The sequence below is a fragment of the Asterias rubens genome, chromosome 18 (genome assembly GCF_902459465.1).
Source record: "Asterias rubens chromosome 18, eAstRub1.3, whole genome shotgun sequence".
Lineage (NCBI taxonomy): Eukaryota > Metazoa > Echinodermata > Asteroidea > Forcipulatida > Asteriidae > Asterias > Asterias rubens.
In genome coordinates, this window is record NC_047079.1 from 4,157,021 (window position 1) to 4,168,071 (window position 11,051).

The 11,051-nt window shown below is 38.7% G+C and overlaps 1 protein-coding gene across 2 annotated transcripts; it reads right to left on the reverse strand.

The window, feature by feature from the left end:
• Positions 1–4,357: 4,357 nt before the first annotated feature.
• Positions 4,358–11,051, reverse strand: LOC117302293 (putative tRNA (cytidine(32)/guanosine(34)-2'-O)-methyltransferase). Of its 2 annotated transcripts, none has more exons than XM_033786169.1 (10): positions 11,010–11,051; positions 10,029–10,185; positions 8,849–8,918; positions 8,585–8,687; positions 7,533–7,664; positions 7,074–7,127; positions 6,756–6,858; positions 6,081–6,164; positions 5,565–5,614; positions 4,358–4,644 (listed from the first exon to the last, which is right to left on the reverse strand). In XM_033786169.1, the coding sequence occupies exons 2-10, from the start codon at positions 10,147–10,149 to the stop codon at positions 4,390–4,392; spliced, it is 972 nt and encodes a 323-aa protein (XP_033642060.1). In that variant the 5' UTR covers positions 10,150–10,185; positions 11,010–11,051; the 3' UTR covers positions 4,358–4,389. The 2 variants fall into 2 exon arrangements, with proteins under 2 accessions (XP_033642060.1, XP_033642059.1); XM_033786168.1 differs by having other exon boundaries at positions 5,565–5,668.

Genomic DNA, 11,051 nt, shown 5'->3' on the forward strand with positions numbered 1-11,051 from the left:
AAATTGCTTAGTTCACAAGGCTATAGCCTTGTGACACTTTTTCAGCCAAAAATTGCTTAGTTCACAAGGCTATAGCCTTGTGACACTTTTTCAAGCAAAAATTGCTTAGTTCACAAGGCTATAGCCTTGTATACATTTTCAAGCAAAAATTACTTAGTTCACAAGGCTATAGCCTTGTACACTTTTTCAAGCAAAAATTGCTTAGTTCACAAGGCTATAGCCTTGTGAACTTGTACACTTTTCAAGCAAAAATTGCTTAGTTCACAAGGCTATAGCCTTGTACACTTTTTCAGCCAAAATTTGACAAGTTCACAAGGCTGTAGCCTTGTGACACTTTTTCAAGCAAAAATTGCTTAGTTCACAAGGCTTTAGCCTTGTGACACTTTTTCAAGCCAGAATTGCGCAGTTCACAAGGCTATAGCCTTGTACACTTTTTCAAGCAAAATTTGCTTAGTTCACAAGGCTATAGCCTTGTGACACTTTTTCAAGCAAAAATTGCTTAGTTCACAAGGCTATAGCCTTGTGACACTTTTTCAGCCAAAAATTGCTTAGTTCACAAGGCTATAGCCTTGTGACACTTTTTCAAGCAAAAATTGCTTAGTTCACAAGGCTATAGCCTTGTATACATTTTCAAGCAAAAATTACTTAGTTCACAAGGCTATAGCCTTGTACACTTTTTCAAGCAAAAATTGCTTAGTTCACAAGGCTATAGCCTTGTGAACTTGTACACTTTTCAAGCAAAAATTGCTTAGTTCACAAGGCTATAGCCTTGTACACTTTTTCAGCCAAAATTTGACAAGTTCACAAGGCTGTAGCCTTGTGACACTTTTTCAAGCAAAAATTGCTTAGTTCACAAGGCTTTAGCCTTGTGACACTTTTTCAAGCCAGAATTGCGCAGTTCACAAGGCTATAGCCTTGTACACTTTTTCAAGCAAAATTTGCTTAGTTCACAAGGCTATAGCCTTGTGACACTTTTTCAAGCAAAAATTGCTTAGTTCACAAGGCTATAGCCTTGTAAACTTTTTCAAGCAAAAATTTCTTAGTTCACAAGGCTATAGCAAAAATTGCTTAGTTCACAAGGCTATAGCCTTGTGACACTTTTTCAGCCAAAATTTGACAAGTTCACTTTTTCAAGCAAAAATTGCTTAGTTCACAAGGCTATAGCCTTGTATACATTTTCAAGCAAAAATTGCTTAGTTCACAAGGCTATAGCAAAAATTGCTTAGTTCACAAGGCTATAGCCTTGTGACACTTTTTCAGCCAAAATTTGACAAGTTCACTTTTTCAAGCAAAAATTGCTTAGTTCACAAGGCTATAGCCTTGTGACACTTTTTCAAGCAAAAATTGCTTAGTTCACAAGGCTATAGCCTTGTATACATTTTCAAGCAAAAATTACTTTGTTCACAAGGCTATAGCCTTGTACACTTTTTCAAGCAAAAATTGCTTAGTTCACAAGGCTATTATAAGCCTTGTGAACTTGTACACTTTTCAAGCAAAAATTGCTTAGTTCACAAGGCTATTATAAGCCTTGTGAACTTGTACACTTTTTCAAGCAAAAATTGCTTAGTTCACAAGGCTTTAGCCTTGTGACACTTTTTCAAGCCAGAATTGCTCAGTTCACAAGGTTATAGCCTTGTACACTTTTTCAAGCAAAATTTGCTTAGTTCACAAGGCTATAGCCTTGTAAACTTTTTCAAGCAAAAATTGCTTAGTTGCTTAAACTTTTTCAAGCAAAAATTTCTTAGTTCACAAGGCTATATATAGCCTTGTGACACTTTTTCAAGCATTTAAATTGCTTAGTTCACAAGGCTATAGCCTTGTATACATTTTCAAGCAAAAATTGCTTAGTTCACAAGGCTATAGCAAAAATTGCTTAGTTCACAAGGCTTTAGCCTTGTGACACTTTTTCAGGCAAAATTTGACAAGTTCACTTTTTCAAGCAAAAATTGCTTAGTTCACAAGGCTATAGCCTTGTGACACTTTTTCAGCCAAAAATTGCTTAGTTCACAAGGCTATAGCCTTGTGACACTTTTTCAGCCAAAAATTGCTTAGTTCACAAGGCTATAGCCTTGTATACATTTTCAAGCAAAAATTACTTAGTTCACAAGGCTATAGCCTTGTACACTTTTTCAAGCAAACATTGCTTAGTTCACAAGGCTATAGCCTTGTGAACTTGTACACTTTTCAAGCAAAAATTGCTTAGTTCACAAGGCTATAGCCTTGTACACTTTTTCAGCCAAAATTTGACAAGTTCACAAGGCTGTAGCCTTGTGACACTTTTTCAAGCAAAAATTTCTTAGTTCACAAGGCTATAGCCTTGTGACACTTTTTCAAGCAAAAATTGCTTAGTTTACAAGGCTATAGCCTTGTATACATTTTCAAGCAAAAATTGCTTAGTTCACAAGGCTATAGCAAAAATTGCTTAGTTCACAAGGCTTTAGCCTTGTGACACTTTTTCAAGCCAGAATTGCTCAGTTCACAAGGCTATAGCCTTGTGAACTTGTACACTTTTCAAGCAAAAATTGCTTAGTTCACAAGGCCTTGTGACACTTTTTCAAGCAAAAATTGCTTAGTACACAAGGCTATAGCCTTGTACACTTTTTCAAGCAAAAATTGCTTAGATCAAGGCTATAGCCCTGTGACACTTTTTCAAGCAAAAATTGCTTAGTTCACAAGGCTTGTGACACTTTTTCAAGCAAAAATTGCTTAGTTTACAAGGCTACTATAGCCTTGTGAACTTGTACACTTTTTCAGGCAAAGTACACAAGGCTGTTTACACTTTTCAGGCAAAAGTCGATGTGCATTTAATGTAGTTGGACGAACAATGGTCCAATCTAATGACAAGGATTTATTTGGGCTTTCAAATTGTACTTTTGCTTTAAACTATTGTTAGTAAAATTAAAATAAAGTTCATAAACTCTACTTTATATTCTGTAGTTCTTTTCCTTGAATCTCAAATCAGGGAATCAAAAAGTTTGAGTTAAACTTTAACGAACTGGTCTTTAACTATTGTACTATTGCAGGTAAAATTTAAATATTCTATCAAACTCAATAAATATTAAGTTCTGCCACTTGATCCTTAAATCATGGACATAAACAGGTTGCTTTAAAAAGCAGAAGAAATGGTCTAGAGACACTGGTGTTTTTTTTTTTCCAGGTATGTTTTACATGTAAGGTTTAAAGGATTCGGGTACTTTTTCAAAATGTCCACAGATTTACATTAACCTTACAGGGTTTGAAGAGAATGATATTGGAAAGCTTCCCTTCGAATATTACTAACTAAGGTTGTGTAGTTTTTGAGAAATGAGTAAAACAAGTCACAAAATCATTTTGGTCTCATGAGACCAAAATTATTTTAGCATGTAAAATCCCCTTAACTAGTTATGATATTATACCAAAACTATAGCATAACTGGTTAATACGTTTTTACATGCTAAAACTAAGACGAAAATTATTACTTTTACTCATTTCTCAAAAGCTACAGCACCTCAGTAAGTAAAATTTCAAGGAAGGCTTTCTACTATCATAATCTTCAAACTGTGTAAGTTTAATGTAAATGTGTGGACGTTGTGTTTTTTGTTAGGAAAAAGTACATTACCCTTTAAATAGGTATTTTTAAGGAATATATATATTAATTGTTTATCATACAGGCCTGAATTACTTAAAGTTGATTCTTGCCAGGTGTTTCTTTTTTCCTGCTCCCAAAGTTGTTGTTTGTAAACAAACTATTATGTATAACCTAAACTGATTGTGTTTAATTTTGCTTGTAAATATAGCTCAATAAAATTCGCAGTGAAAACAAAAAAGCTGGATTGTTGTTTTGTTTAACAGAAACTCCTTTGAGCATGGCATTGTTTTGAAAGAAGTTAAAGCAACACGTTGCCTTGGATCAGACGAGTTGGTCTATAAAAAGCGTTTGTAACCATTTGTTATGAAATGCATACGATTAGAAAGATGTTTTAAAAGTAGAATATAACTATCCACACAAGTATCACTCAAAATAGCACGGTTTTCCTTTTACGTCGCCAACTAACTTGGTCTGCCATTTATACCGTGTTAGTTGACGAGGTAAAAGGAAAACGGTGCAATTTTGAGGCATTCAGAGAAACATTGCTATGGTCATACAAAGAACATGAAGAAGGGGTGCACTTACACTGGTGATATCCGGCTCAAACCGGTTTGAACCAGCTGTGCACAACTCAAGCTCACCATTGACTACGTTGTACTTGCTGGAATGTCTGTATCTGTTTTAGACTGCCTGGCACTAGTGTCATCCACACTGGACACACTCACCTCTTCATCTAGTTCTGACTGGCTGGATTTGGTTGCAGCTGATATCCAGCTCAAACCGGTTTGAACCAGCTGTGCACAATTCAAGCATACCATCGACTACGTCGTACTTGCTTGAATGTCTATCTCTGACTGCCTGGTACTTGTGTCATCCACACTGGACACACTCAACACTTCATCTAGTTCTGACTGGCTGGAACTGGTTGCTGCTGCTACTGGTGTGGACTGGTTTGAACCGGCAACATCCGGTTTGGACAGCTTGTCAGTTTTCTTGAGGTAGCAGGCGGTCTTGTAGGGTGGATCTATCGGTGCTTGCATCGGAGGATGATAGGAGTAACCTGCACCCGGTTCAAGCTAAGCAAAGAAAGAAGAAAAAACAAATTACTGTTAAAGATACTGCACACTATTGGTTACTGTCAAAGACCAGTCTTCACAGTTGGTGTATCTCAACATGTGCACAAAATAACAAACCTGTGAAAATGTGAGCTCAATTGGTCGTCGAAGTTGCGAGACAATAATGAAAGAAAAAACACCCTTGTCACACAATCGTTGTGTGCAATTAGATGGTTGATTTCGAGACCTCAAATTCTAAATCTGAGGTCTCAAAATCAAATTTGTGGAAAACTACTTCTTTCTCGGAAACTACGTCACTTCAAAGGGAGCCGTTTCTCACAATGTTTTATACCATCAACCTCTCCCCATTACTCGTCACCAAGTAAGGTTTTGTGCTAATAATTATTTTAAATAATTACCAATAGTGTTCACTGCCTTTCATCAAATCAACATGATCAAACACCGTCAACAAGGGTTGGGCTTGCAGTTTCTTTAAAGTTCAGTTTTAAAACAATAGTCGGGTTCTTGTGATTGTCAAAATACTATGCAAGTCTTTCGCATATTTGAACAGTGGGACCTGGGCTCAATTTTATAATGCTTGTCAGCAGGTGTTTTCTGCTCATTGAGTGGCCATTAGTACAATTAATATTTCATAAACGCTGCTTACAGTGAGCGAAGCACAAGTAGCTGCTTGCTGGTAGTTCTTGTAAGCAGATTAGTGATGAAACAATCCAAAGCCATTGTGAATGCGAACACCTGCTAACAAATCATATCGAGCATTCAGGCAACATAACACAGGGCCCAATTTTAAAAACTTGCTTACCGGTAAACGCCCTAACTGTATGTTTTTGTTCTACATTGTTTAGTTAGAACAAAAACTTGCTTACCGGTTAACACCTTTATGAAATTGGGCACTGTGTTATATACGACATTCCTCTTACCTCTAGTGGATAGGTTTTGTCCGAGTCGTAGGCGCTGAGGTCACCACACGCTAAGAACGGTACAATTACTCTGTTTGGTCCCTCTAGGCTGTTGAAATCTACATCTGGGGAAGGAAACAAAATTAAATTATCAATAATTTCAAATGACCATTTCCAAAGGTAGTAGGGACTGTTGAAAGAAACATGGTATATTACCGTGCAAGTCTCGGCTGTATCAAAAATAAGAAAAAACTTGAGCAAAGAGTTTATTTTTAAATTAAATCAAACCTTTTTAAGTTCTATAGACCCCTTGCATTTGACGACACCACAAGCCAAAACAGCGCCCTCGGTTGAGGTCAATGAAGATCTTTCATTGGCTGAGAGTTGTGCGCTGCGCGTAAAACTTAACCTGATTCCATTGTTTGAGCAATGATAGTGGCCTATCTAGGGAGCTTTTTCTCTGTTAATTATTTGTGGCCTAGAAAGATGAAGAAACAGAAAATGTTTGCAGAGTTGCAGTTAAATTGTTGGACTTACTATAACGTTGATCGAGTAGTGGATTAGACATGTTGGGTTTGTAGCCAGCCGGCGGAGCATAGCCCTGGCAAACAATAAACGCTTCTGCAAAGAAGAAGAAAAACAACTGAATTAAATTAACAATTAAAAGTAAACAATTGGACACAGAACTTTATATTCATTTATAAAATCTGGTTGTGAAGCCAAGAACTCTCAGAAAAGCGAACTAATTCACGATAGCCAAGAATCCCAAAGGAGAGAAGACAAGGAAGGAAGCTTCACTTTTATAGCGGGGAGGAAAACCCCAGCGAATTAATCCTTGGCAACCCATGCAAATCAGGTAGGGACTGAAAACCCAATCCACACAGGGCCCCAGGCAGGATTCGAACCGGGGTCCTAGATGTGGAAGGCAAGAGAGAAAAAAAAAAAACACAATGCCAACCCGACCGCCTGACAGTAAAGACCAATCCTTCAGTTTTCAAGAAACTTTGAACTGACGTTTAAAATGATCAACTCAAAAACGAAAAGGAAGGAAGAACCACAGAATTATTCCAGAGAAAACCCATGCAATCAGGGACTGAAAAAGTCAACTAACACTATGCCGCCAGCGAGATTTGAACTTGGGGCACAGAGGTGGAAGGCGAGGAAAAGACACCACAACCTCTCAGTTTCACAGAGGGAGACCACGTTTCTCACCTATACTTGAGTTTCTGCTACTTCTCGGCTTGGCGACCGTCACATTCGGGAAGAAGATCTTGAGTTGTGAGTAGAGGAGAGTGACGTCTTTGCCACGAAATATCTAAGATGTAGAAAACAGATCATGCCATCATTTAGGGTGCAGTGGTGTAGCTAGGGGCACTCCCTTTGTCAGGGGTGTTAAGATTTGAAAACAACTCATTTTGGTAGAACAAAACTCATAATAGGTTGGATTTGAAACACTGCAGTGTTTTGCTGCAATGGGTAACACCATGTAAATGAGTAGGATTTTAAAAAAAGAAAAAATTCAAAATGTACCTTTGCAACAAACGTTCCTCCAGTCTTTAGGACATGAGTGGTGATATTAAGCGCCTGTTAAAAGCAAAAAGAAATCAAAGACCAACTTAATTTTTTACGAGCGAAGTTATTTCCAAGTGAAGTCCTATACAGCTCCTTGGGAAACAAGTCAAAGCCTTCTGCGATTCCAGCATACCATGACAGAGGTTCTACGAATCACGGTCAGTGGCTACGCAATTTTACCACTCGCCAACATCAAATCAAGAAACTAATTACAAGAACCTTTGTTGTCTTATCTTTGTCAAGTCAGAGTTGTATTGTGGCAATGATGATATCAAAAGAAAATGATTACTCAAGAAGCTCTACAAAGGTCGTACAAAAATTATACCATAGGTGGGCATGGACAGTTTTTAAAAAAACCAAGATGTAGTACTTTTAAAGGTGTAAACAATTTACAAAGTCACAAGAAAGAAACCTTACAGCAAGAAGGAGCTGTGCTTGTATATATTCATCGATGTCATGAAGTCCTGTTACATCTGGTGCCCCGTCACACACTACTAAGTCAGCCTGCTCTCCTTCAAACTGACTAATGATCTCATTAGCTGTTGACTCCTGGTGATGAAACAACAACAAATAATATTGTTTACCGATTGTTTCGTCAAAAATCTAAACTGGTTTAAGAAAAAAAACAGCTTTGGTTCTTTGTCTTGTAACCCTTCAGGCCATGTCAGACAGGGCAATCTTTACAGGCATCTTGGGGGCAACCAACTGCACTGCATGCACAAAAAGAACACTTTGGTTGTACCACAGACATTATTCTAACACTATCCAACAGCCCCAAGAAAATTGTGATGAAGTTAACAGGTGAATGTTTCTTCTTCTTGGAGAATCATGGAGCTCTGAAATTTGTCCGCCCCAGAAACGGACCCTCATATCTAGCACTCTGTATCTGTGTACAGCACAGAGGAAGAGTCATAATGTTTCTTCTTCTTGGAGAATCATGGAGCTCTGAAATTTGTCCGCCCCAGAAACGGACCCTCATATCTAGCACTCTGGTTCTGTGTACAGCACAGAGGAAGAGTCATATATAGGACTGGGGTAGTCGGGTCGGCGTAGTGGTATCTTTCCTCAACTTCCACCTCTTGGATGGACCCTGGGTTTGAATCATGCTGGGGGCAACTATGTGGATTGGGTTTACAGTCCCTCACTGACTGCACGGGTTTCCCGTGGAATGATTCTCTGTGGATTTCCTCCCACATCTAAACACTGAAACTTCCTTCCTTGTCTTCTCTCCATTGGGTTCTTGGTCAATTCAGTGATTAAGTTTGCTTTGGCGAGTGGCTTCACATTAACAGTAAAAGAAATTAAATGAAATAGGGTCCACATAGGTGAAAGGAAGGGACGGAAACCACTTAGCAAACCTTGATGCCATTTCACTTAAGCATGAAGTATGAACTGGGCTTACATGCCTATCCCTACCGTTGGAGTCTGTAAAGTCACAGATAGAAGGAAAGCATTTTCCGGATTCTCACCTTTGTTATATCCCCCTGCAGCTGAATGACCCCTGCTAGAGGAGCCATGGCCTGAAGGTCAACTGCTACAATCTTGACCTCTGCCTTGTCCGCATCGCTCTGTCTAAAAAAGTGAAAAATAGAGTGTCTCTATTTACAAAAAAAAGGTTTTAAAAAATACACTAGTCAGTTAAGACTCCTCCACGAGCCCACCTTCTCTGGGCAGTTAAAGACAACAAACAGAGAAAGTAACACCAAACACAGAACAAACGAGACACAACTTACCTGAGTTTTCTACTCAGGACTTGACTCCAACTACCAGGAGCTGCGCACAGATCAACTGCTTTGCTAACACCTGTATAATAAAGAATAAATCATAAGCCATCCTGAAGTTGACAAAAGCACGCTCATAATAATGATGGATATTTAAGGGCAAGTACCTGCAAATTTTGACATGCATGGCTTATGAACAACTATAGTTAATGTTCATTGGGCCATATATTTTATTCCTTAACCATCCCAGCTTCCTAGTATGTAGCACATCAAGCTAAATCAAACGCAAGGACCACCTCTGCCAATTACTGATATACCGGTACACATTTACACCTTGGCCGGGTGGAGAGGATAGTTGAGGAATACGTTGCCTTGGATCGGTCGAGCTGGTCTATGAAAAGCGTTTGTAACCGTTTGTTATCAAATGCATGATTAGAAAGATATTTTAAAAGAAAAATATAATGATCCACACAAGTATCACTCAAAATTGCGTGAATGGCCGACCGTGTTAGTTCGCAAAGTAAAAGGAAAACCACGCAATTTCAAAGCAAATGTGTGTGGATCATTGTATTTTACTTTAAAAACATCTTTCTAACCATTGATGCATTTTATAACAAACGTTTACAATTGCTTTTCAAAGACCAACTTGACCGATCCAAGGCAATGTGTTCCTTTAAGTGTCATGACTGGAAGCAGAACCCACACCTTGACGACTAAGCCACCAGAACTTGAGTCCAGTGCACTGAACCATTCAGATGTGACACTCAGTCATAACAACGAGAACAAACCCAGTGGCTGTTTATTGAGCACCTTTTTTTCTCTGTTCAATTATTTAAACCAGTTTACATGAACTTTGGAGGACTGGGCATACATGTGGGGCTGTGATCAGTTGTTACAATCAACAGCTTTCCAACGGTGTGATTGAACTTGAGAAACATGACTTAAAATCTGTAACGTCTATGAGAGAGCCTCTTTATATGGGGTTTTTCCAAATTGACTTTCACTGACAAAACAAACTATTAATGGCTTCAAAATACAAAGTTACTTTTCAGCAACAAATACGCCTGCATGGTGGGGTAACATGAAAGAAATTTTTAATCCCAGAGTCTACAACTTTTGTAAAGAAAAGTGTCCCATGTATTGGTGTGTTGTTTTTATTTGTAAAGTATTATTATCATATAACTGGCCCTACCTTTAAAAATGTTGAATTCCTCGTTGATCTGAAGCAGTTTGAAAGCGCTACGAGCTCGCCAGCCTTCTTCCTTGGCCAATCGATAATAGATGTCTCTCTTGTCTTTTGAAGAGCGCCCCATGATGATCTCATCAACTCACATCGACGAAAGTTAAATCTGTTTATAAAATGGATAATTGAAATAAGATGACCAACCTTATAAAAAAAACAGTTCTTTCTTGAAATGATTCTTAACACACAGGGATGTAATCAGTTTCATTTGACGCAACTGGGGGGGGGGGGGGTGCTACTCCTCAAACTATTGTCTCCACTATTAATATTAGCGGAACGAACCTCATTGTCCAAAATCTGAGGCCTTCTCTAGGGTACAGGCCGTGGGGGACAGCAGAGCCCCGTCTCCCACGAGCTTGCAACTGAAAACACGGTCTGCTCCATCTGAGGGGGTGTGTGGGGCCCTTGGCACACCAAAGAATTTGTATATGTGGTGAAGGGGACTGAAAAAACACGGGTGGGGTCCCTCATAAAATCTCCTACTTGAGTACTACCAATCTGATCAGTTGAGTGGAATTCACGCGATTGAAAATTTTCATTTATGAAAAAGGCTTACTACATGTATTCCTTTTGTAAAATGGTAGTTCAACCTGTCGACATGTCCCCCCTGCCGGTCCGTCCAGAGCTGAGAGGAGGGTTATCAATTCACCCACACCGACTCCCCAGGTCTCACCATATGAGCAAGGGTCAAACTGAAACTCACTCACAGCTGCTGTGATGTGTAGTGTTGTCGTTGTCCTAGCCCACACAACAAATACTAAGTGAGTTTTGAACTACACATTTTGTGGTCATTGAACATCGTCTGATCGTGTACGTGTGCTTATAAATATACTAAAATAAGCTCTGATCCAATGCTCACATCTCCATGATTTGATTATTAAAGTCGTTATTTGACTGTTTGAGTAAATTGTGAAAAATAAACAATCTTACCTCTATCTGTCCATCACATCCACACAGGTCTGTTTGTCTTTT

What these genes read in the sequence shown, in the direction of transcription:
- LOC117302293 (XM_033786168.1), bottom strand. Translation starts at nt 10,149, where the DNA reads ATGGGGCGCTCTTCAAAAGACAAGAGAGACATCTATTATCGATTGGCC. An exon ending in ACTACTCGATCAACGTTATA is followed by an intron (nt 5,669 to 6,080) that starts GTAAGTCCAACA and finishes TTCCTTCCCCAG; the next exon opens with ATGTAGATTTCAACAGCCTA. An exon ending in ACAAAACCTATCCACTAGAG is followed by an intron (nt 4,645 to 5,564) that starts GTAAGAGGAATG and finishes TTCTTTGCTTAG; the next exon opens with CTTGAACCGGGTGCAGGTTA.